The 27,563-nt window shown below is 38.7% G+C and overlaps 1 protein-coding gene across 2 annotated transcripts in view; it reads left to right on the forward strand.

Annotated features, from left to right (window-relative positions):
• LOC134844626 (uridine-cytidine kinase-like 1) overlaps positions 1-27,563 on the forward strand; it is a 345,869-nt gene extending 318,306 nt beyond the window's left edge. For both annotated transcript variants that reach the window (XM_063861405.1, XM_063861404.1), the window contains 6 exons: positions 19,736-19,943; positions 20,207-20,431; positions 22,779-22,931; positions 25,267-25,425; positions 25,542-25,850; positions 26,934-27,563. In XM_063861405.1, the coding sequence (XP_063717475.1) occupies positions 19,736-19,943; positions 20,207-20,431; positions 22,779-22,931; positions 25,267-25,425; positions 25,542-25,850; positions 26,934-27,181 (1,302 nt within the window). In that variant the 3' untranslated portion in view covers positions 27,182-27,563. The remainder of the gene's footprint in view (positions 1-19,735; positions 19,944-20,206; positions 20,432-22,778; positions 22,932-25,266; positions 25,426-25,541; positions 25,851-26,933) is intronic.

A 27,563-nucleotide genomic window follows, 5' to 3' on the forward strand; every position in this document is an offset into this window, starting at 1 on the left:
AACGGCTTCGGTGGTAAGGCACGTAATTTTACTCTCGACAGAAACAAGTAAGACCCCCTGATGCTCTTGCACGAAACCAAGCGCAATTCAACAGCAATACTCGCTTCGTGGTAACTATTATATTGTCAGCAATGACAGCGAAAAGGAAAGTAGAAGACTCCTTTTGGCAATAGTCAAAGATATCCCCTACGAACTAGACTCCCGACTCCTTTGGAATCCCAGACAAAAAAATCATCACCAAAGATGGAAAAATCTCCCTGACTAACTTCTACATACCTCCGCGATCCTCGTGCCTCGAAGGCTACCTAGGATCTATAAATTACCAACAAGCTCAGCTTGATTAACTCCAAGGGTAAATAGTACCGGCATAGTTCTTGTCTGATTTTTGTCAATATTTTCATTTCTAAAACGAGCTAACTAAAAATTTCCAGCAAATTTCTTGCTTTGATTTTTTATTCTAACAAGCTGTACGAATGCGATTGTGTGCTCCAGCCGGAGAAGGCGCTTCGAAGAAATGAAACTGGCAAAGACAACTTTGCAAATGTCTTCACTCCCCTTTTATCCTGAAGAGGACCAGTGCGACTGAAAAACTGAATCGTTTTCGGTAAGAGGATGTTCAGGACCGGCTTGGACACTCCTCTTACTACTACATAATGTCCAGAATTGAGTCAAACCCAGGCGCCGGCGGTTAAAAACCGAGCCATGTAATGGTCTGATCCGCCGCTCTCACTACAGATTAGGTCACTGCTGCGACTGGATCCATTTGAAATGCATCGGCCCTAACTCAATTAATCAACAACACACACTTCTGCTGCCCAAACTGTTAATACTTATAACTACTATCCAAAAATACCTACCCGCCTTTCATTCTACACCCAACACAACTCATCGCCTACTTACTCATACTAGACTACTCACATCACACTCACCTGCATACCATATCCATCTCCCAACGTAAGGCACTCCACGTCAACCTGAACACCGGTCCAAAAGACCATCATCCCCCCCCCCCCAAAAAAAGAACTTCAATTCCCCGAACCCCTACACTCACCGACACAACTAAAACCCCCACTCGAAATACCCCGAGAAACCGCTCACGTAACTCTATCATCCCTCATGATTCTTCTAACCGTCTTCATTTATTGCAATAAAATTGCAACGGCTTCGGTGCTAAGGCACGTAAGTTTACTCTCGACTGAGAAACAAGTAAGACTCCCTGATGCTCTTGCACGAAACCAAGCGCAATTCAACAGCAATACTCGCTTCGTGGTAATTATTATATTGTCAGCAATGACAGCGAAATGGAAAGTAGAAGACTCCTTTTGGCAATAGTCAAAGTTATCCCCTACGAACTAAACTCCCGACTCCTTTGGAATCCCAGACAAAAAAATCATCACCAAAGATGGAAAAATCTCCCTGACTAACTTCTACATACCTCCGCGATCCTCGTGCTTCGAAGGCTACCAAGGATCTATAAATTACCAACAAGCTCAGCTTGATTAACTCCAAGGGTAAATAGTACCGGAATAGTTCTTGTCTGATTTTTGTCAATATTTTCATTTCTAAAACGAGCTAACTAAAAATTGCCAGCAAATTTCTTGCTTTGATTTTTTATTCTAACAAGCTGTACGAATGCGATTGTGTGCTCCAGCCGGAGAAGGCGCTTCGAAGAAATGAAACTGGCAAAGACAACTTTGCAAATGTCTTCACTCCCCTCTTATCCTGAAGAGGACCAGTGCGACTGAAAAACTGAATAGTTTTCGGTAAGAGGATGTTCAGGACCGGCTTGGACACTCCTCTTACTACTACATAATGTCCAGAATTGAGTCAAACCCAGGCGCCCGCGGTTAAAAACCGAGCCATGTAATGATCTGATCCACCGCTCTCACTACAGATTAGGTCACTGCTGCGACTGGATCCATTTGAAATGCATCGGCCCTAACTCAATTAATCAACAACACACACTTCTGCTGCCCAAACTGTTAATACTAATAACTACTGTCCAAAAATACCTACCCGCCTTTCATTCTACCCCCAACACAACTCATCGACTCATCGCCTACTTACTCATACTAGACTACTCGCATCACACTCACCTGCATACCATATCCATCTTCCAACGTAAGACACTCCACATCAACCTGAACACCGGTCCAAAAGACCATAATTCCCCCCCCCCCCCCAAAAAAAAAGAACTTCAATTCCCCGAACCCCTACACTCACCGACACAACTAAAACCCCACTCAAAATACCCCGAGAAACTGCTCACGTAACTCTATCATCCCTCATGATTCTTCTAACCGTCTTCATTTATTGCAATGTAATTGCAACGGCTTCGGTGCTAAGGCACGTAAGTTTACTCTCGACTGAGAAACAATTAAGACCCCCTGATGCTCTTGCACGAAACCAAGCGCAATTCAACAGCAATACTCGCTTCGTGGTAACTATTATATTGTCAGCAATGACAGCAAAAAGGAAAGTAGAAGACTCCTTTTGGCAATAGTCAAAGTTATCCCCTACGAACAAGACTCCCGACTCCTTTGGAATCCCAGACAAAAAAATCATCACCAAAGATGGAAAAATCTCCCTGACTAACTTCTACATACCTCCGCGATCCTCGTGCCTCGAAGGCTACCAAGGATCTATAAATTACCAACAAGCTCAGCTTGATTAACTCCAAGGGTAAATAGTACCGGAATAGTTCTTGTCTGATTTTTGTCAGTATTTTCATTTCTAAAACGAGCTAACTAAAAATTTCCAGCAAATTTCTTGCTTTGATTTTTTATTCTAACAAGCTGTACGAATGCGATTGTGTGCTCCGGCCGGAGAAGGCGCTTCCAAGAAATGAAACTGGCAAAGACAACTTTGCAAATGTCTTCACTCCCCTCTTATCCTGAAGAGGACCAGTGCGACTGAAAAAGTGAATCGTTTTCGGTAAGAGGATGTTCAGGACCGGCTTGGACACTCCTCTTACTACTGCATAATTTCCAGAATCGATTCAAACCCAGGCGCCCGCGGTTAAACACCGAGCCATGTAATGGTCCGATCCGCCGCTCTCACTACAGATTAGGTCACCGCTGCGACTGGATCCATTTGAAATCAATCGGCACTAACTCAATTAATCAACAACACACACTTCTGCTGCCCAAACTGTTAATACTAATAACTACTATCCAAAAATACCTACCCGCCTTTCATTCTACACCCAACACAACTCATCGCCTACTTACTCATACTAGACTACTCACATCACACTCACCTCCATACCATATCCATCTCCCAACGTAAGACACTCCACGTCAACCTGAACACCGGTCCAAAAGACCATCATTCCCCCCCCCCCCCCCAAAAAAAAGAACTTCAATTCCCCGAACCCCTACACTCACCAACACAACTAAAACCCCCACTCGAATTACCCCGAGAAACCACTCTCGTAACTCTATCATCCCTCATGATTCTTCTAACCGTCTTCATTTATTGCAATAAAGTTGCAACGGCTTCGGTGCTAAGGCACGTAAGTTTACTCTCGACTGAGAAACAAGTAAGACTCCCTGATGCTCTTGCACGAAACCAAGCGCAATTTAACAGCAATACTCGCTTCGTGGTAACTATTATATTGTCAGCAATGACAGCGAAAAGGAAAGTAGAAGACTCCTTTTGGCAATAGTCAAAGTTATCCCCTACGAACTAGACTGCCGACTCCTTTGGAGTCCCAGACAAAAAAATCATCACCAAAGATGGAAAAATCTCCCTGACTAATTTCTACATACCTCCGCGATCCTCGTGCCTCGAAGGCTACCAAGGATCTATAAATTACCAACAAGCTCAGCTTGATTAAATCCAAGGGTAAATAGTACCGGAATAGTTCTTGTCTGATTTTTGTCAATATTTTCATTTCTAAAACGAGCTAACTAAAAATTGCCAGCAAATTTCTTGCTTTGATTTTTTATTCTAACAAGCTGTACGAATGCGATTGTGTGCTCCAGCCGGAGAAGGCGCTTCGAAGAAATGAAACTGGCAAAGACAACTTTGCAAATGTCTTCACTCCCCTCTTATCCTGAAGAGGACCAGTGCGACTGAAAAACTGAATCGTTTTCGGTAAGAGGATGTTCAGGACCGGCTTGGACACTCCTCTTACTACTACATAATGTCCAGAATTGAGTCAAACCCAGGCGCCCGCGGTTAAAAACCGAGCCATGTAATGGTCTGATCCGCCGCTCTCACTACAGATTAGGTCACTGCTGCGACTGGATCCATTTGAAATGCATCGGCCCTAACTCAATTAATCAACAACACACACTTCTGCTGCCCAAACTGTTAATACTAATAACTACTATCCAAAAATACCTAACCCGCCTTTCATTCTACACCCAACACAACTCATCGACTCATCGCCTACTTACTCATACTAGACTACTCAGGCGCCCGCGGTTAAAAATCGAGCCATGTAATGGTCCGATCCGCCGCTCTCACTACAGATTAGGTCACCGCTGCGACTGGATCCATTTGAAATGCATCGGCACTAACTCAATTAATCAACAACACACACTTCTGCTGCCCAAACTGTTAATACTAATAACTACTATCCAAAAATACCTACCCGCCTTTCATTCTACACCCAACACAACTCATCGCCTACTTACTCATACTAGACTACTCACATCACACTCACCTGCATACCATATCCATCTCCCAACGTAAGACACTCCACGTCAACCTGAACACCGGTCCAAAAGACCATCATTCCCCCCCCCCCCAAAAAAGAACTTCAATTCCCCGAACCCCTGCACTCACCGACACAACTAAAACCCCCGCTCGAAATACCCCGAGAAACCGCTCACGTAACTCTATCATCCCTCATGATTCTTCTAACCGTCTTAATTTATTGCAATAAAATTGCAACGGCTTCGGTGCTAAGGCACGTAAGTTTACTCTCGACTGAGAAACAAGTAAGACTCCCTGATGCTCTTGCACGAAACCAAGCGCAATTCAACAGCAATACTCGCTTCGTGGTAACTATTATATTGTCAGCAATGACAACGAAAAGGAAAGTAGAAGACTCCTTTTGGCAATAGTCAAAGTTATCCCCTACGAACTAGACTCCCGACTCCTTTGTAATCCCAGACAAAAAAATCATCACCAAAGATGGAAAAATCTCCCTGACTAACTTCTACATACCTCCGCGATCCTCGTGCCTCGAAGGCTACCAAGGATCTATAAATTACCAACAAGCTCAGCTTGATTAACTCCAAGGGTAAATAGTACCGGAATAGTTCTTGTCTGATTTTTGTCAATATTTTCATTTCTAAAACGAGCTAACTAAAAATTGCCAGCAAATTTCTTGCTTTGATTTTTTATTCCAACAAGCTGTACGAATGCGATTGTGTGCTCCAGCCGGAGAAGGCGCTTCGAAGAAATGAAACTGGCAAAGACAACTTTGCAAATGTCTTCACTCCCCTCTTATTCTGAAGAGGACCAGTGCGACTGAAAAACTTCATCGTTTTCGGTAAGAGGATGTTCAGGACCGGCTTGGACACTCCTCTTACTACTACATAATGTCCAGAATTGAGTCAAACCCAGGCGCCGGCGGTTAAAAACCGAGCCATGTAATGGTCTGATCCGCCGCTCTCACTACAGATTAGGTCACTTCTGCGACTGGATCCATTTGAAATGCATCGGCCCTAACTCAATTAATCAACAACACACACTTCTGCTGCCCAAACTGTTAATACTAATAACTACTATCCAAAAATACCTACCAGACTTTCATTCTACACCCAACACAACTCATCGACTCATCGCCTACTTACTCATACTAGACTACTCGCATCACACTCACCTGCATACCATATCCATCTCCCAACGTAAGACACTCCACATCAACCTGAACACCGGCCAAAAGACCATCATTCCCCCCCCCCCCCAAAAAAAAATAAATTCAATTCCCCGAACACCTACACTCACCGACACAACTAAAACCCCCACTCAAAATACCCCGAGAAACCGCTCACGTAACTCTATCATCCCTCATGATTCTTCTAACCGTCTTCATTTATTGCAATGTAATTGCAACGGCTTCGGTGCTAAGGCACGTAAGTTTACTCTCGACTGAGAAACAAGTAAGACTCCCTGATGCTCTTGCACGAAACCAAGCGCAATTCAACAGCAATACTCGCTTCGTGGTAACTATTATATTGTCAGCAATGACAGCGAAAAGGAAAGTAGAAGACTCCTTTTGGCAATAGTCAAAGTTATCCCCTACGAACTAGACTCCCGACTCCTTTGGAATCCCAGACAAAAAAAATCATCACCAAAGATGGAAAAATCTCCCTGACTAACTTCTACATACCTCCGCGATCCTCGTGCTTCGAAGGCTACCAAGGATCTAAAAATTACCAACAAGCTCAGCTTGGTTAACTCCAAGGGTAAATAGTACCGGAATAGTTCTTGTCTGATTTTTGTCAATATTTTCATTTCTAAAACGAGCTAACTAAAAATTTCCAGCAAATTTCTTGCTTTGATTTTTTATTCTAACAAGCTGTACGAATGCGATTGTGTGCTCCGGCCGGCGAAGGCGCTTCCAAGAAATGAAACTGGCAAAGACAACTTTGCAAATGTCTTAACTCCCCTCCTGAAAAAATGAATCGTTTTCGGTAAGAGGATGTTCAGGACCGGCTTGGACACTCCTATTACTACTACATAATGTCCAGAATCGATTCAAACCCAGGCGCCGGCGGTTAAAAACCGAGCCATGTAATGGTCCGATCCGCCGCTCTCACTACAGATTAGGTCACCGCTGCGACTGGATCCATTTGAAATGCATCGGCACTAACTCACTTAATCAACAACACACACTTCTGCTGCCCAAACTGTTAATACTAATAACTACTATCCAAAAATACCTACCCGCCTTTCATTCTACACCCAACACAACTCATCGCCTACTTACTCATACTAGACTACTCACATCACACTCACCTGCATACCATATCCATCTCCCAACGTAAGACACTCCACGTCAACCTGAACACCGGTCCAAAAGACCATCATCCCCCCCCCCCCCCCAAAAGAACTTCAATTCCCCGAACCCCTACACTCACCGACACAACTAAAACCCCCACTCGAAATACCCCGAGAAACCGCTCACGTAACTCTATCATCCCTCATGATTCTTATAACCGTCTTCATTTATTGCAATAAAATTGCAACGGCTTCGGTGCTAAGGCACGTAAGTTTACTCTCGACTGAAAAACAAGTAAGACCCCCTGATGCTCTTGCACGAAGCCAAGCGCAATTCAACAGCAATACTCGCTTCGTGGTAACTATTATATTGTCAGCAATGACAGCGAAAAGGAAAGTAGAAGACTCCTTTTGGCAATAGTCAAAGATATCCCCTACGAACTAGACTCCCGACTCCTTTGGAATCCCAGACAAAAAAATCATCACCAAAGATGGAAAAATCTCCGATTAACTTTTACATACCTCCGCGATCCTCGTGCCTCGAAGGCTACCAAGGATCTATAAATTACCAACAAGCTCAGCTTGATTAACTCCAAGGGTAAATAGTACCGGAATAGTTCTTGTCTGATTTTTGTCAATATTTTCATTTCTAAAACGAGCTAACTAAAAATTTCCAGCAAATTTCTTGCTTTGATTTTTTATTCTAACAAGCTGTGCGAATGCGATTGTGTGCTCCGGCCGGAGAAGGCGCTTCCAAGAAATGAAACTGGCAAAGAGAACTTTGCAAATGTCTTCACTCCCCTCTTATCCTGAAGAGGACCAGTGCGACTGAAAAACTTCATCGTTTTCGGTAAGAGGATGTTCAGGACCGGCTTGGACACTCCTCTTACTACTACATAATGTCCAGAATCGAGTCAAACCCAGGCGCCCGCGGCTAAAAACCGAGCCATGTAATGGTCTGATCCGCCGCTCTCACTACAGATTAGGTCACTGCTGCGGCTGGATCCATTTGAAATGCATCGGTCCTAACTCAATTAATCAACAACACACACTTCTGCTGCCCAAACTGTTAATACTAATAACTACTATCCAAAAATACCTACCCGCCTTTCATTCTACACCCAACACCACTCATCGACTCATCGCATACTTAACTCATACTAGACTACTCACATCACACTCACCTGCATACCATATCCCTCTCACAACCTAAGACACTCCACATCAACCTGAACACCGGTCCAAAAGCCCATCACTCTCCCCCCCCCCCCCAAAAGAACTTCAATTCCCCGAACACCTACACCCACCGACACAACTAAAACCCCCACTCGAAATACCCCGAGAAACCGCTCACGTAACTCTATCATCCCTCATGATTCTTCTAACCGTCTTCATTTATTGCAATGTAATTGCAACGGCTTCGGTAGTAAGGCACGTAATTTTACTCTCGACAGAAACAAGTAAGACCCCCTATTGCTGCTCTTGCACGAAACCAAGCACAATTCAACAGCAATACTCGCTTCGTGGTAACTATTATATTGTCTGCAATGACAGCGAAAAGGAAAGTAGAAGACTCCTCTTGGCAATAGTCAAAGATATCCCCTACGAACTATACTCCCGACTCCTTTGGAATCCCAGACAATAAAAATCATCACCAAAGATGGAAAAATCTCCTTGACTAACTTCTACATACCTCCGCGATCCTCGTGCCTCGAAGGCTACCAAGGATCTATAAATTACCTACAACTTGACTCAGAAGACTAGTACTCGGTGACGCCAACGCCCACTGTCCATCTGGATTTCCAAGACGATAGCGGACTTCTGATAACATACAAAATAATGAGCTGCACCTATATCCTTCTCAACTCGGAAGAACTAATCCGCTAAACCACTTCACCACAAACCTCATCCCCAGACATCACCCTCGCATCACAGACTACTACCACATTTTGCGCCACAAACTACTCTAAGCTCAGTGCACCTACCTGTCTTAATCTCAATCGACTCTAACCCTCCCACCCGACTATCCCCCAAATAAATTTTCAATAAGCTGATTGAGATAATTTCGCAGCTGAAACGGATGAGATACTCTCTCATATAGAGGAAACTAACAATGTTTACAAAGGCGAGATAGTCTTTTGGGACGCGATCCTCCAACTAGCAGAGCATATCCCCTGCGGCCGGCGCAAATTTGCCGAAGTCTGCATTCCTAATGAAGCCAAAGACTTCATTAAACAACGCGACCAAACTAGGTTAACTGAGCCCAGCAAAACAAACATTACTGCCCTGAACAGAAAATGGCAAAGTTTGTTATGCTAACAGGGAAAAAACTTTGCGCGAGTTCATGACTTGAGTAACCATAAAACCAAGGCTAGTGAATATTGACGAATAGTTCACTCATTGGACGAGTCACGCCCTAAAGACTAAAACCATAACATACTTTTCAGTTCCCAGGACCTCGACACACCGTCCTCAAAAGCTTAACTTTCAACTCACCCGCATTAACGCACACACGCACACACACACACACACACACACACACACACACACACACACACAAACCTCCAAACGAAATCCTAAGATCTAGAGTAACGCTAAATGACTCGCCTTAGCAGATTCGCCTGTTTTTATTCTGAAGAAGTGGAGAAACGCATAAGAATGGCGAGCTTTTGGTCTCGATGGACTTACAATATTTCATTTGAAACATCTCAATGAAGTTGCCCTAGACTATCTAACTAAAGTCATAAATATTATTTTGAGCGCTTTGCAACTTCAATCCATTTGGAAAGCAGCCACCATACTTCCCCTTGTCAAATCCTTAAAAGACTTCTCTCTGTCCTATTTTTTTCGCCATGTTTCCTTTCTCAGCCCCCGTTATCAAAATTGTTGAAGCAATCTTCATCCCTCTCTTTAAACAGCACCTAATTTCCAAGCCACACCAACAAAGCTTCTGCCCCTGCTATCTACTAAGAGCGTCGTAACCTCCCTAGATAATTCATTTTCTCATGGTTTCAATCGAAATAGAGCACTTAACAGAACAGTTCACGTAGCCCTAAATACCACGACATACCAGCTACCGCTATCAAAAGCCTGCGACTGCGTGAAACACCCTTTCTTCACTGATAAACTGATTAACTCCTCGCTGCCCGACACAATCAGCCGATGGCTATGCAATTACCTGAGCGCCAGACAGGCTAGAAACATATTCAGCGACGATCTCTCTAAAGCGAGAATAGTCTGCAGAGGAGTTCCTAAAACCGCAGTTTCGTCGCCTACACTTTTCAACTATTGTCCGTGATTTTTCTCTCACTCCAAAAATTTATCCATTATATCTTCTGCGGACGACTTTAGTTTCTACACCCAATACATCAATATCAAAACTCTATCTTCCCCTCCGCTTACCTACATCTCCTGCGACAATCTCAACTTAGAACTCTCCCCTCCAAATGCTCAGTACCTCGATTCTCACCTGACTAAAAAGCTAAAAAACACTCAACCCCAAGTCAAAATTCAGAACACTCTGCTCCCACTGGACCACTACTTCAAAATTCTACTTAGGACTCAGCTTATTGAATTCATGGAAAACTCACTACACGGCAAGACTCAAGCTAAGACAAGCAAGAAGCGTAGCTCAGTCCTGAAAGCGCTAGTTGGTACCAACTGCGGCCAAAGTAAGGAAACGCTTCTAATTACGCACAAAGCTATGATTAGACCGTCCTCGGTACGCTGCTACAGTGTGGTAACACTCAACAGGCACAACCTACCTCTATCCGAAGACTTTAAAACACCGCCCTCCGCTCTGTAACTGGATGGAAGAAAATAACCAAATCGAAGACCTTGTTTCTGAATGCCTTATCTTTTCCGTAAAACACCACTTGAACCTACTCTCTTCTCAATAGTATGCAAATTGCCATCTACTCAGCTGACCCAGAAGACAATACTAGCCCTACGCTTTTCAAAGCCACAGCTTGGGTCTCTCGACTGACTTGATCGACCGTAATGAGTACATCGACAAGGGAGCCAAACTCCATGTACATAATTACTCCTCACACGAGGGTTTTCTAACTATATTGCAACTGTCCCCATACCTAAAATACTGGCTGACAAATACTCACTTATATCCTCAACTGAATTATCACCCAAAGGCAAGGCTAGTTCCATTCTAGCTCAAATACGCTCCGGCTACTCCCCCCTGCTTAAACAGACTTGACCCAAGTGTCCCCAGCAAATGTTCAAAGTGCTTCAACAACCCACACGATAGCGATCACCTCTTTCAGTTTCCCCAAAACATTTCTATACTTACTGCTCATCCACTCCGGTCCAATCCTGTCAAGGCTTCTGCCTTCTTCAGGTTGGACCAGCCCTTTACCACATCAGTCAGTCGAGCTCGCTCCTGATGACTAGTGTAGACCTTGGCTCATAGCTTAGGCTATGAAACCAAAACCGTCCCTCAGTCTGATGTTCCGCACATACGGCATAGACGAAATCAGACATCACAACCGTAGCTTTGCTTTCCTTGCGTCGTTTGACAGCTTGGACGAGATGATGCAAATAACGGTTGTGATTTTCCACCGCTCTGTGAATATTTTCCCATCTATAGTATATTTAAATGCTAGTGACAGCTATCTCCCATGTTTAAGCATAAAAATTTAAATGTTTAACGAAAGAATTTTTTCATGCTTAAACTATATCATATATTGCAATGCTTAAGAAGATTTTTTTCAATTAGTTTTTCGCAAGGTCATTAAGTTCTCAGTATTTTTGTTTCAAGGCCAAATTAAGTCAGTCTGTCTATCTGTGTACCTGCTTTTTTAATTATTTTGATCATGTCTGTCTACCCGTCGCTTACTTTTTTAACTTTCTCCGATTATCTATTATATATTCAAATGCGGGCGTCACTATCTCGCCGTGTTTGAGCTTTTTCAACGTATTATTTTTGCATGTTTAACAACAGAATTTTTTCACGTTCAAGCTAGATTGCATATTTGAATGGTTAATGTTTTTCTCGATTTTCCAGTTTAAATTCAGTGATTATTTCATCAAGTTTGAAATTAACAACCCAATAGTAGGATATTGTCTGAGTTTTCCTAGGTTTTGCGATTCTGGCCTCCATATATGAATAGCCAAATCCTTTTAGTTTACGAGATAGGCAATTTTCGAGATTTTTCAAAAATTTCTAGAAAATTTGATTTTAAAATGCTCGCCCTGTAGTTGGGCGCTGTCAGGATACTCTCCGGGGTTGCGAATCTTTCCTCCAATTCTCACTTCTCAAATCCTTGTAGTTTTCGAGATATGATGTTTTTGTAGGATTTTTTCCAAATTTTTTAAGAAAATTTAGGTATAACTAATTTCGCAAAACTTGAAATTCTTATCTCTGTAGCGAGGCTCTGTCAGGTTACTCTCAGGAGTTGCGATTCTTGCCTCCCAATATGACTGCTCAAATCTTTGTAGTTCTCAAGATATGACGTTTTTTATGATTTTCTCCGAAACTTTGAAGATATCAATCCTGTTATTGGAATCTTTGAGAGTACTCTCAGTGGTTGCGAATCTTGCCTCTGGATAGAACTGCTCAAAATCTTGCAGTTTTCCAGATATGTCGTTTTTTGTGATTTTTTGAAAAAAATTTTCTTGAAAATTAAATCAAATTTTTTTTCAAAGTTTGAAGTTTTTAATCTGTATTTGGGGGGCTGTCAGAGTAATCTGAGGGATTGCAAATTCGGCCTGCAATTAAGAATGCCCAATTCATTTTTGTTTAAGAGAGAAGACGATTTTTGTGATTCTTTTAGAAATTTTCAGAAAACTCAAATTACAAATTAATTCGTTAAAGTGAAATTCCCAACCCTGTAGTTGTGTAATTTGAAAGCTTGCGAATATTCCACTCAAAAAAGACTGCTCAATTTTTGGTAGTTTTCGAACTGTGAATTTTTTCTGGTTATCAAAAAAATACCTCTTTTAGAAAAGTTAAGGTGAAACTCAAAATTTGAATTTCCCAACGTTGTAGTTGGGTACTGTATGGGTACTCTCAGGAGTTTAAAATCGTGCGTCCAAATGCGACTGTTCAATTGCTTTCAGGTTCCCAGATGTGACGTTTCTTAGTTCATTTTAAATTTTTCGAAGAACTTTTCGCAAAATTTTATGATTCTTCAAAGTTTGTTTAAAAAACTTGAAAAAACTGCAAAATGTTTAATTACGACCCCTGTAATTGGGTGCTGTCAGAGTACACTCAAAGAATAGTTTTTTGAGTTGTTGAAAATTCGAAGCACCGGAGGTGCGGTAAACGCTAGTTGCTTTTAAGGCTGTTCTTTAACTTCATCCGATACCACCATGAAGTTCTTGTAGCTGTAGTTTTTCAACTTTTTCAAGTTCTATTTTCAAAAAATTTTTCTTGAACTTATTTTTTAGAAATTATTTCCAACTGGTCTTTTTCCGCTGACTATATTAGCGCAATGTGTAGAGTGATACGAAGTTTCTCAAGCTAGTTCAAAACTGGCTATTCTAATCTGCCACAGGTTTTCATCAAAATGAGGGTCAGTTTAAATAAACATTTAAAAATTTCGAATTTTGTTTTTTGGCGTTGTGTTAATATGTTTTTCGATTGGGTGGCTTTGTGTATCGCAAGATATGCGAAGCTCAGCTTCGCTTCCGTGTATAACATTTTTTTCAAACGTGTCGCGCTATGTTTTGGAGATTGTACTCTTCTTAAACTTTGTTGGGCTATGTACGAGGCTCAGGTTAGGCAGTAATTCACCCGGTAGTAATAGCGTAATTTCTGATTGAGTGAACAGCCAAAAATAATCAATTTTTGGGGTAAAATTTTGGCCCGAATGCGAAGCAAATTGCACCATTTCTGCTAAAAATTTAAACAAGTTTAGACTTGATGATTTTTCACTTAATATCAACCCAATTTGAGAAAAACGAGGTTTAAATTTCAACTTTTATGCTTTTCGTCCAGATAATTTGACTCAGCACTAGCTTGCTTGTAAATACTGAAAACAACATGAAAAAGTTAAGAAAAGGTTTCTTTTTCAACAAAATATTGAGCATTGAATTCCTTTGGTCGGAGAGATATGTGCTACTTCTACAGCAATAAACTTGCCATGTTTTTGGTTTTGATTTTTTCACACTTAAAATATAACTCGCCGGCAAGTTATTGGCCCTTCCTCAATTGAAAAAATTTACTGTCGGTGGGCTTAAATGTTTTCTTCACTATCCTAGGGGAGTATAACGGAAAAAGTCGATTTGGAATAGAACTTTATCACTATTGTAAACAGACTTGGTCTTCATATAAACCTTACAAAACCAATGAATACGCCCTACGTTGGTGGGATGAAAGATGAGTCGATATCTTTTGCTCCTAAATTTAAATGGTTTTCTCTGTGGAGCTTCTTTCGACTGGATTGTTGTTGTTTTTGGAGATATAATGCTTCTTGCTAGTCATTTCATGCTTTTTTCCTATATAAGTTCATGTAAAAATGAATATTTTTGCCAGTGCTGCGTTTAGTTTTCAATCAGCTTTTTTTAGCTCAACGAAAAGCAGCAAATATTGCTCCTTATTGACGCCTCCATATATTTGCTTACTGTTACTTAGTACGAAAGGGATGAGTTCGAGTTGATATACTTTAAACACAGGAGGGAGCATGTGTTATTAGGGCCGCCTGAATTTCCCACCGACGTGAATTATTTAAACCTAGAAATTCGGCATGCGGCTTTTAGATCATGATATTGATCGAGGTAGATTGATTGAATTTTGTTTTCTTCTCTTGGGGAGCCTCCCTGTCTGGATAAAATCAATTATTTCAAAGTGTAGAAGAAATAATTAGATGTGGAAGGTATATCCGATAGGGAATTCAGAGTGCACTCATGATCGAAACGAAATATATCAACTTCTCACCGCCTAAGTTTATTAAAACTGTTAATGATTACATGCCCAAAGAACTTTCCTAGCTTTTAATGTTGCTTGACCATGGCAAGAAAGAAAAGAAAAGCACCATACCTGAGCTCAAACCAACCACGGCCATGAGTAATATCTTGCCGCTTTCCTTCTGTCCATTTACCGGCTATTAACTGCGTACATTTACATCATGCCTTGCCGGAAGATCAATATAATCGAAAACAGTCAAAATAACCAACAAATACGAATTGAACAAGTATAGCCAGTTGCCGCACAAGAAGTAAGGAATGTTCCGACAGCAACCATTTGAAAAAAGTTTTTCCGGTTAAATAAGGTAGGAACTTGCAGAGTGAAAGCTAGTTATACTTGAAATGTCGAGGATATTGCAGTAGATTCAAGTTAGCGCCATCAATTGAGCTGAGTGCCATCAAGTTTCAGTCTAAAAATCGAAAAGTTTCAGATCAATTTTTCTCAGCACAGGCTATTTAAGGTTTTTTGAGAGTCGGAATAACATCCGAAGGGCTGTAATCTGATACATGTAAACAAAATGGGGCGTGTGATCAAATGTCATTGAGGAAACGTCATACAATTTTAAATTCTACTGATTCAGTCACTCAGGAAATCGCGAAAAAGTTTGACTCAAAAACGGACTACCAAAAGCTAGAAAGCCCAAATAAATTTGCCAATTGAGACCCGATTTGGAAGAAATGTAACCTTTTAAAAGCCGCATAATAATCATAATAATAGTAATTGTTTTCATATCAGAAGTGAGGTTATTCAATAGACATAAGTCATTTTTAATAATATTGATATGGAAGGACATCAAAAAGCCTGATAGGCCTAGTCAAGTGACGCTTTAAATAAGCAGTACAATTTCATATTTCTAGGTACTAATAAGTTTCAACTATAAGGTACTATTAGTTGTCTCAACCCTACAGTCCAAGTTTTAGAAAAAAAGATCTATCATTTCTTTAATTGTGATGTGTTATCGTGTAAATCATAGTATAAGTTTTAAATCGACTTTAAAGTTCTTACTTCTTTGAATCTTTAAGATTACTGGCTGTATCAGAAATGTCTGCAGAAAATTTGTATAAATTGAACTAGTTTTCTAATTTGTACAAGTTTGCTCTGAGGATTTTGATGGTGAAATTATTCGTTGGTTCGATTTTTTAACACTTCTATATTGCAATATCTCAATCTTTGAGTCCGAAATTGCTCTTTTTTTGAAATTCAGTGTCACAATTTTACGTAAAAGCTCAACTCCTGTTTTGAAAAGCTCATAAAATTGCAAATCTTTCACTGAGCATACCTTGTATGTTTCTTTAGAGTAGGTTACCAACTGATATCTTCATTTTTTTAACATTATTCTCAGATTTTGGTTTTGCTTCTTTTCAAGTTTTTGTTAAGATGTTTCATTGGCTGTGCATTCATTATGACTCCATAGCGCAGTATTAGCTGAATTTGACATAAATAGGTACTAATTGGGTTATACTAATTGGGACCGAACTATAGCAAAATTTGAGTATCTATGCATTTCTTTGACCCATCTGTTTGGTGGGTTGCTGTTGGTTTGGAAAATTTAAAATATAATCATTTAGACAGTCTTTGCATACTTTTATAATTTGCGGTTTTAAATGTTCACGATTGAAGTCTCTGCAGAGAATGTGTTTATCATCGGCACCTACATAATTTAAATCCAAGTAAATTTCCAGGCTCTGAATTGAACTAATCAATTTTAGTTCAAGACTCAAATAAAACACCGTGAAAGTAAAATTGTTTTTTTTTTTCGAGTTAATTCTGATAGTCAAAAATTGTTACTCGACTTAAGTAAAACCATTGATGCGCTTAGATTTAGTGCCTTTTTGAACCAAAAGCTTCATCTCTCATATCTCGCCTTTGACTTTCCCGTATGTTAGATGAGGCATTCTTTTTTCGATTCCGTTTTTACCTATGTTTTTGTTAGTGCGATAATTATTGGTTCACAATCTTATGTACTCAGATAAAGCTGTAGTTGGTCGATTTTTTCTTTACCGATGTTTTCATTTTGTAAAACACATACTTTTCACATGATTTTTAGTATAAACATGCGCCTGTAATCATATACGATGTCTTGCTCAAACATTATGTGTTTGTGAAGATTGCATTTTACATCGTTTGAAGCTTATTAACCCTCAAAACGTTTCCGTTTAATCTTTGAAAAGATTTTATTGCTACATTTGAGGATGACTTTTCAAGTAAAAAAAGGAATGCATGCAAACAACGGCTGAGGAGAGCTTTTTTCAGTTTTGTTTTAACTTTTTTAATCTTTTTTTCAAGTTTCTCTGCTGAGAAGATATTTTGAACTTTTAGTTTTCTTTCTAATTATTTGAAAGTTTGTTCAACCTGAGCTAACCCGCGGATATTGCAAGGTACTCAAATACTTTTCATTGGTAGCGATGCATCTTGTAAATTCATTTAGTTTTAATGATATCGTTAAAGAGACTAATTTTTTGAAACCAGTGTTTGAAAAGAAAAATTTCAAACTGAGTATATGCAGTTTTGAGTTTCCGCAAGTGTCGCAAAACCTGCTTTCTTTCATTGAAGTTTGAAATCTGTGTTTTTTTTTCAATTTGAGGCTCCCCGTGGATACCACAAGTTCTCTGTCTACAATATTGTCGCATACTTTTTGATACAGTAATCAAGGTTTTCAGCTATATCTGTCATATGCCCATTACTTCTGACTCCGCTTGTTACAAACCTCTACAAAACTCCTTTACTGCTTGTTGGCATTTAATCAGATCCAAATAGCGCAAAAGATCTCAAACGTTCATAGAAAATTAGAATAAAGGGGTCTATTGTTTCTGGTTATTGAACCTTTGCTAAATTATCTGTTCGCGACAGATTTTTTTTTAAAAAATTCCAACCCTTTTTCAAAAAAGTTCGTTCTCTTTCTAATCGTAAGTTTTCAATTTCTCTTAGAAAAGTAATGGAATTAAATCGATTCGTAAACTTCCGTGCTTGGCAAATCGAAGAAATTCTTTTTAACTTGCTGGTTACAATTATTGTAAGTCTTAAGCTTCATAACTTTTGCTTAGGAGTTGAATACTTTTGTCTTTTTGTTTTTATTTCAGAATTTCAATGAATGAAACGCAAAAAAGAATCTCGAAAAGCGTTCAAAACGCGAAAGACATTACCGACCTTCTCTTTTGATGATTAGCTCATTAGCTTTTCTTTTCTAACAAAAACACCCCTCTTTGCTTTTTACTATTTCTTATTTCCTTTACTTCGAACTCCATTACTTCTGACTCCGCTTGTTACAAACCTCTACAAAACTCCTTTACTGCTTGTTGGCATTTAATCAGATCCAAATAGCGCAAAAGATCTCAAACGTTCATAGAAAATTAGAATAAAGGGGTCTATTGTTTCTGGTTATTGAACCTTTGCTAAATTATCTGTTCGCGACAGATTTTTTTTTAAAAAATTCCAACCCTTTTTCAAAAAAGTTCGTTCTCTTTCTAATCGTAAGTTTTCAATTTCTCTTAGAAAAGTAATGGAATTAAATCGATTCGTAAACTTCCGTGCTTGGCAAATCGAAGAAATTCTTTTTAACTTGCTGGTTACAATTATTGTAAGTCTTAAGCTTCATAACTTTTGCTTAGGAGTTGAATACTTTTGTCTTTTTGTTTTTATTTCAGAATTTCAATGAATGAAACGCAAAAAAGAATCTCGAAAAGCGTTCAAAACGCGAAAGACATTACCGACCTTCTCTTTTGATGATTAGCTCATTAGCTTTTCTTTTCTAACAAAAACACCCCTCTTTGCTTTTTACTATTTCTTATTTCCTTTACTTCGTTGCTCGAAGGAGCATGAAGAGCCATTTGCTTCTCAAGCGGCACTGGTTGTGGACTACAATGATTTAAAAAAACTTTTCTGTTATAGTTTCCTGTTATGTTTTTTAATTAAGGGCAATTGAATTAGGTGAAAAAAATCGAAGTTGAATCTGAAAAGCGAAAATCTTCATACCACTTTTTTAACACACAACTTGATTTATTTTGGAGGAATCCGAATCACGGCTGACAGGGCTTTAATATGGTACCATCTTCCACCCACAGCGAGTTTTCCTTGATGTTCTTTAATTTGGGCGGAAAATAACGCAGCTTTTGCTCTAGTTTCTTCGGGGTGGTCGAAGAAGCAAAAACTCAATGAAAACTCAGACCACAGTTATTTCGTTCTGCAAAATAAAACGATAAAAGAATCTTTAATTTAATCGGATTTCATTTTTTTTGCGTAAAGAAATGCGCCAAAAAGCAAGCTTAGGACAAATTTCTAATGACTTTTAACGTTTAAAATTAAAATTTTGTTTTGTTTGGTTTTTTGCCCTTCATGATGCTTTTTGTTCTTAATTGTCCAAAAAGCTAAAGTTTCAAGCCAAATTTTCTCAACTTAAACAAAATATGAATTCTCATATAAATGTCAATCGAATGAAAGCTAAAATATCTTAAATTAGACATGCGAGCATTGTGTTATAATACGAGTCAACTTTTTTCACAATCCAACTCGCAGATAAAAGTGCTCATTTGGTAGAAATTTTGCTGCACAGTATTTTTGGTGGCGTCATCCGCGTTACTGGTTGCTAGTAATTTGGAATCTTATTGATAAGGGCGTAGATACCAGGTCGTGAGATTCTTGGGCGTTCGATTCCGGCTCTTGGCGAAAGTTATCCGGTTTTTGTCGTTTTGTCGCTTGGTTTGAAATGCTGCTTCGCTTGTGTATATGATATGTCTTTCTATGGTACCTGTTTTTGCCTAAAAAAGACACGTGAAGCCTTAGTTCTTTCTCCTTTAGTGACAGGAATAATTAGCTGGAAATTTTTGTTGTTTCAATGAATATGATTACGTTGTTCAGGTTCTAACAGCGGAGCAAGTATGGAAGGCAAATGAATGTGATTATAACTTCGACCACCCGGACGCCTTCGACTTCGAATTGATGAATGAGACTCTGAGGTCTCTGAAGGCCTTCAAGAGGACAGAAGTGCCCCAGTACGACTTCTCAACTCACTCCAGAATGAAGGATTGGAAGACCTACTATGGGGCCAATGTTATTCTGTTCGAAGGTCTGAGTAAAAGTTGTCATTCGTTGAAACATAAAGAGTTCTTCATCAAAATCATTCTGAACTGAATATATATATATATATATACCCCCATAAGCATCAAATATGCTTCAAAACCATACTGCTAGAAATTACTTGTATGAAATATTAACCATTCGAAACACAAATTAAATGACATCAATAATAATGACCATGTTTTACCAGCTTTCTACTAAAAAAACGAACTGAAATTGACTATTTAAAGAATTACCAACACTTCTGCGTAGGTATCTTGGCGTTTGTTAACAAAGAAGTTCGTGACTTGCTTGACGTGAAAATATTTGTGGACACTGATTCAGACATCAGGCTGTGTCGCAGACTATCGCGTGACATCAGTGAGAGAGGACGAGATTTGAGAGGTGTCTTAAAACAGTACGACAAGTTTGTCAAACCGGCCTTTGATTCGTACATCGAACCATCGAAACTCTATGCTGATATCATAGTACCACGCGGTGAGGTTCCTTACAGATTCTGTTTCTCGGCTTTCCTCGTGTCTTTAGATAAGTTGAATTTAAAGTTTCAATTATTAAGAGTCGATGAACGTAGTGAAGACACTAATATTGGTTGTGAGGATTTTTTGTTTCATCAAGAGTCAATGAGCGTAGTTAACTCTCATATAAGTCTTGATGGAATTGTTTGTTTGCATTTTTTTCCAGAAAAGAGTCTCAAAAATTATTCACGCTCAAATTCGATTTTTCCATCCCCTTCAATTTTGTTTGCCAAACTTTTCCAAGGGTCCCCCTTCGGTATAATTTTATAACATAATTTTTGGCTGGCTAACCTCAAAAATTTTTCGAAGGCGTTTTTGGCGCCAATTTAACTAAATTTGAATCAATTTAACTAAATGCATTTTTATTCAATTTTTAACGCTTGCAATTAGCAAGCGTTATCACTCCGGATTAAAGGCTCTTTTTCGAGTTAACAACTAATTAGTTTAACAGAATCTTTTGAATCATTTTACCTTTGGTTAGTATGAAATCAAAAGTCAGACATTAATTTGCGCACGTGGCCAAGAGTTAACGCACTTGCCTATAAAGATGAAGGTCTATGGTTTGAATCCGGCCAGGACTGTTTTTTTGTAAGCTGAAGTTGTCCTCGATTCAAAAAAGTCTTTGTCAAACTTCTGTTTCTCGGCTTTCAAATCAAATACTATTTCAGTGTTTTCCGGTTTTGGGCAACTTATTGAGTTCCAAGAAGTTTTGTCAATTTTTTAGGAACTTTTCGATTTTTTTTCATGCTGTTTATTAAACATTTTTGGAATTAGTTTTCTTGATAAATTCAAGGAGTGTTGTTCTCTGCAATTAGTCCAGTCGGGATCTGTTTTTGCGAAAGCTGAAAATTTTCGAATATTCTAGACTTTCGTGTCTGCTAATTTTTTGACGGCTTAGGTCCCGAAGAAAGTTTCGGTTGCTTTTTAATTTTTGGAGGCTCTTTTTGAAAGTTCTAATTTTGTCTTTTCATTTTTCATTTGCTGGTAGTCATCCGTTTTTGTATCTCTGAAAGGTCATTTTAGCTTGTTTAAGAGTCAATGAACGTAGTTCAGACTATTATAGAGGTCGAGTTGATTTTTAAAAAAATTTCAGAAAGAGCTAAAATTTGTTCAGGCTCAATTTCACTTTTTCGCAGTTTAATTTTTGATTGCTATTTAAGTACAGTTCATTTCCTTTGTTTTAAGGAAATCAAACTCGGCTATCGAACAGCAAAATTGTAAGGTGATTGCCTTCTAGTTTCGAAAGTGGAATTTAATTTTCAGATTTCCCAGCGAAATAAAAATTTTACCTGTTGATCCAGTTTTCTCAAATTGGATTAATTTTATCATCAAAAGTGTTAATCATAAAGTGTTCTTGATATCCCAAGAACTTTAAGGCAATATATTTTTCGAAATTGGAGTTCTAAAAAAAGTTTTTTTTTTGTTTTCTTGCGTTCATTGACTTTTTTCCAATTGTCTGTTGAATATATACAGTGGCGGTGCAAAGAATATTTCCCAAAATGGGGTCGTCGTAGTGTTTTCGGTGAGCTCAGAAACTCAAATTGGTCAATCTCAAAAAAGGGGTCGACAAATTTTTCAAATTGGTCAACCCCCCCCCCCCCCCCCCCCCCCCCCCCCAAAAAAAAATTGTTCCTGCCATTGCCAGCGAATTAAAAAAATTTTATCGATAAATTTTTATTTTTTTCTAAACGGGAATAATTTCATTCAACACATGCCAAAAATGAAGGGTTCTTAAACTTCCAAGAATTGTAGCGTGATGTACTTTTTCTTCAAAAGTTGAAAATTTTATATCAATTTTTTCGGTTTTCGTGTTCTTTTAAAACTTTTAAAGCATTCAACCATACTATGAAGTGTTATTTTTGTGTGTGACATAGGTTTTTTTAGGAGTTTCAAGTTTCATTTATTTTAAAGCTCAAATTTTCAACTCACTTCAGATTTAGTCTTAGCTACTTGCGGAGCCCAATGGTTCATACGCCTTCGTTTCAAATCAAATACCACCATCAGTTTAGAAAGTCTCTAGTGATTGTATGTTACATCAAATTTTAGCTTTGAAATATAATGGCGAGTTCAACTACAGGTTACAAGTATGATAATTGGGTCCCTAAAACATAGATGGGTCCCTGAATAAAGCTTTATGCACCTTAAATTTTTTGTGAACGGCTTCTGCATTTTTTTTGCCTTTTGAGTTTTCATAAATTTGTGAGACCCATCTTTCATACTTTCTTTTATTAGGGTCTTAACTATCATATTTGTACCAACTACAGGGGATGGTTTCTGATGGAAACTGAGTGCTGTTTTATCTTGTTCAGGAGCCGAGAATGAGATAGCGATTGACATGATTGTGAAGTTGGTGAGCAACAAGTTTCTGGAAGCAGGCACCACCATCCGAGCTGAGCTGGATCAACTTAACCACCGGCAAATGGAAGGAGCAAAGCCCAACCTACTCCCACAAACCAACTCAGGTAAAACCTTTGCTTGTAACGTAAATTGATGAAACAGAGGCGAGGCGAAGCTTAACACCACTTGCGATACAATACAATTACAGCATGGAAAGCTAACCGACAGAAAATGAGACAAAAATCTGCAGAGAAAAATTTTGAACTCTTTTTTGAAATGGCGCCACCAAAATGTTCACATCTTTGTCTTGATTTTGTCTGCAATAATTTTTTTTCTCAAAAACATCCAAGTAAGACAATTTGATGCTGATTAAGCATCGAAATAAAACTTATAGAGCGGTAATATTGCCGACAATACCACAGCAGACACATATTGAGCCGCAAAACTAAAGTCTCCTTTCCAACCATTTTGTTAACAACCTGCTTTTGCTCATCAACGACTCCAAATGAGGCAGCAAAGTCGATCCGAATAAAAAAGGATAAAAAACTGACATACTGAAGCTGGAGTTGGTAAATTTACAAACAGCGTGAAAAATAATTATTGAATAGAACGGGCACTTTAAATCGAGAAATTCTCTAAATGCGTCAGTTAGTTGACGAAATTAGAGAATTGGAAATGAACACCAGTATGAGTCGTCCCGTGAATATTGTTTTTCTGGAAAAAAAGTCTAGTACCAGTTTGCAACAACGTAGCTATTCGCAAGGGTAATAAAATGAAGTTATTTAACGAGAAAAATAAATTTCTATTGAGTGAGTTTTCTTAAAAACTATTTCGCTTGCGATCAAGCAAGCGTTATCAAATCGAAACATAGGTTTATTAAGAAAAATGAATGAAGTATTTTTTTTTCAGGGAAAAGTCTTTATGATGTTTTTCAAGTTCAATGCATTTCCTTTTTTTTACACAAGCAATGCTTGTGTTATAGTATGAACTATCTTTTTTTCTAACCTGTGTCGCAAATATTGCTGCGACGCAAATATCGTTGCGATAAAATGTGTTCACTTTGAAAGTGTTCTTCTTGATCAGTAACCAACTATTAAGTACAGCCAATGCTAATGATTTTAACACAGACTATTATTGTTCGGACTTTCGTAACGAAAGTAACGGAATACTTGTGCTCGGGGTGGTTTTTTTCTTCAGACAATTTTCGACTTTTTAACAAGCCATTTTTGACAGGATTTTTATATCATTCAAAAGTATTGTTGTTCTGAGATTAAATTTGGAAAGATATTTTACCTGTGATCATTTTTCGTAAAGTTATGGGGGTTTAAAGATTCCATTTTGGCCTAATGGGACAATAAACGCGCGATATATTTCGCGCTATTAACGCGTAAGCTGTTAATCACAGAAAAAAATCTCAAATTGCAAAAAAAATTTATTTATCACATTTCATTTTTTCATGTTATAACTGCTCCATATACATGCCAAATTGAGGCATGTTAGTTGCTAAATTTTTTTTAAGTTGACTGGTACTGCTAAGTAGCGTTTTTCCCAGTAGCGTTATCGGTCATATTTTTGCTTGTGTATGCGAAGTGCAACTTCGCCTCTGTGTAAAAGGAAGGCAAAATCCACTATCGAATAGCAAAGATTTAAAAGTCACGAAAAACGTGCTCGACTTCTAGTTTCGAAAGTGGAATTTAATTATCAGACTTCTCAGCGAAATATAATCTTTACGTATTGATCCAGTTTTCTCAAATTGGGTTAATTTCAGGAAAAAATTGTCAATTATAAGTTGTTCTAGAAATTCAAAGAGGTTTAAGGCCATTATTTTTTTCTGCGAAATTCGAAGGTTGATTTTTTCAAAACTCAGCAATTTTTTTCTTTCTTTGCGTTCATTACTTTTTTCCATCTGTCAGTTGCCTATGTTTTCTTATGTCGAGTTTTCAAACTTCTAAATCATGTGTCTAACAGAATCACTGAATACTTTCGTTAAACTCAGTCGGAGACTTGAGGTGACCGATGTATTTTGAGCATGTTTGCAATTTGCATACCTATTCAGTCGACATTGCCTATTTAGTTCCACTTCACTTAGTTATTTAGTTCGAATTAGTTTGATCCATAGAAAACACTCCCTTTAATTTAGTGGCTTTCATCTCATTTTATGACGGCGAGCTTGACATGTTTTTTTTTTTTTTAGCATTTCTAGTGGTGCGAAGCTCCATTTCTCACTTCTGTTTCTATGGATCACTCATCTGTCAAATATATCTATGTGAAGCGTCGAGGGATGCCTAAGAAACTTGTAATGGACGTTTTTCGAGATGAGCTCGTGTTTTAAAACAAACTTCTGCTGTGATTTTTGCGAGGAAATTCTCAATTTCGACGCCATTTCTCAGCAGCGTCTTTTGCGCACTGTTCTAAAAGGATTTGTATTTTACATAAATCGTAGAATAATTGATGTTTCAGTCCGCGCTCTGCACACGAAGTTGAGGAATAAGAACACCCCACGTGACCAGTTCATTTTCTACTCTCTCCGACTGATGAGGTTATTAGTTGAGTACTCTCTTTCTCTTCTGCCATACGAAGAGAGTGCAGTCTCTACCCACATGGAAAACCCCTACCGAGGTAATTGAATCATGAAGCACCGACATCAAGAAATTGATTTGAAGTCCACCGTTATCCGTCCTCGTTGCCTGAGGCCCGAGGTTGAATTAGTTTGCTTAAGATGTTGCAAATTCTAGGCCTCAAATTCACTGGCGCAATCTCAGCGGTGAGCGTACTTCGATCCGGCGAGACCCTTGAACAAGCTGTGGCAGAAGTAGTGAAGGATGCCAAAATAGGCAAACTTCTCATCCAGACGAACCCAAACACGTTGAACCCTGAACTGTACTATCTGCGGCTGCCAAAAGATATCAAGAATGACTTTGTGCTATTGCTGGACTCCACTGTGACATCTGGTGCTGCTCTGTTAATGGCCATCCGCATCTTGCTCGATCATGAAGTGGAAGAGGAAAAAATTATCGTGCTGACTCTAGTCGTCTCGCAAAGAGGTTTTTTTGGCATCTTTTGATTTAATGAAAATGCAACAGCCAAAATTCGATTCGCCAAGAAAACTTTGAAGGTGTTTTTCATCAAAAAATTCATTGGCTTGCTCTGTTAGATAGCAGTAGACCACAGATTTTGGTAACTTGCCTGAAAATAAAGTTTTACAGATACTTTTTGGGAAAACTAACGTAAATTATGGCAGATATCGCACCTATTCATTTCAACGAACTAGTTTTAGCATCTTGTTTCATGCACATTTTTGGAAAAATCTAACTTTTATGGGTCAATAAATGAAGTAAAAACGAAGGACAAGCCATCAAAATACCTTTCTTCTTTAGATCAAAACTGTTTTTTTTCCATGTTAATCTCAGTCATTAGTTTATTTCTAGCTGACAAGGAAGCTCAAAGTTAGGTAGAGTCAAAAGAATTGCTAAAATGTGATCAAATTTGCTTCAAAGCGCCAGTTTGTATAATTTAACTTTTTTCGACAATTTTTGGTCTGAAGAAAGATTTAGCGAAACTTGGTGATGCATTTTCGATGTCGCCCATATGCCAATGCCTGAACAAGATTTCTATTGAATATGGGTTTTCAAAAAATTTTCTATAACTGTGTTCGTAGGTATGAGTTGAAACGATTTTTTTAAGCAGCAGTTTGGTACTTCAGCATTCGTTTACGCCTTCGATGGCTGAAAAATGTTGCCCAGTGGGCAGTGTTTTAGAAGTTTCAAAATTGAAAATTATCCCTCTTCCGACTTTTTTTTCTCGATGATTTATTATGTGAAGTACAGTTCAGGTAGAAAAGGAATGGGATCAAGTTAACATCCTCCCTCAGATAGACCAAGTTAAGATCTTCCACCCCAGCATTTAATTCGCATTAAATTTGCTAGGAGCTGCATGGAAAATGCTCGTTTCTGATTGGCTGAAAATCGTAAACTTAGAAATAAGTTAACATCCCCCCAAACGGCTGGGGGAGGGGGAGGATGTTAAATATGTTCAAGGAATGTTTTTGATGTTTCGGTTATATCGTCCAAATTAGTCTTCGTGGTATTTCTTTGCATTCCTTTATATTGATGCCAGAGTCATTGTAGGTTTGAATGCCGTTTCTTACGTGTATCCCCGCGTGAAGATTGTTACTTCAGCTGTTGACGATATCGACTCTGACAACAAACATTGTCTGGTGCCTGGAATCGGCAGTTTCGGAGACCGGTTCTTCGGAACTGACATCTACTCAACAAGCACCAGCTTGGGGACTGCGAAGTTAGAACAATTACTGCAGGAAGTGAAAGACGAATCAAGGTCGTCGTGCAGCGAAGATATCGAAGATTATGAATCATAGACGAAAGAAACTTCAAAAAGTGTATCCTAGAAGCATTCATATGTGATGTTCATATGTGACGACGTTGGCTAACGCTCTATAATTCAGCTGTGAAACTTGGTTTAAAATGTTTCCCTTTGTTTTCGTTTCATTTTTGTTTCAATCTATAATTTAGGCGCTCAGCTATCATACTTGTACTTGGTATTGTTTGTGTTCAATTAATACTCTTGATTTAGTGTTAATCTATTTGCCGTTTGATTAAATTTTCATTCCGCTGTATGTGGAAAATTCACCTCATTTGCTTGCAATATTCTATCCAAGAAAACTCGATAATTTATCGGTTAATTTGTACTCTATTTATTGACAGAATATTTGGTTGCTACCATATTCAAAGTTGCTACGA

This window comes from Symsagittifera roscoffensis, chromosome 4 (assembly GCF_963678635.1).
Source record: "Symsagittifera roscoffensis chromosome 4, txSymRosc1.1, whole genome shotgun sequence".
Taxonomy (NCBI): domain Eukaryota; kingdom Metazoa; phylum Xenacoelomorpha; order Acoela; family Convolutidae; genus Symsagittifera; species Symsagittifera roscoffensis.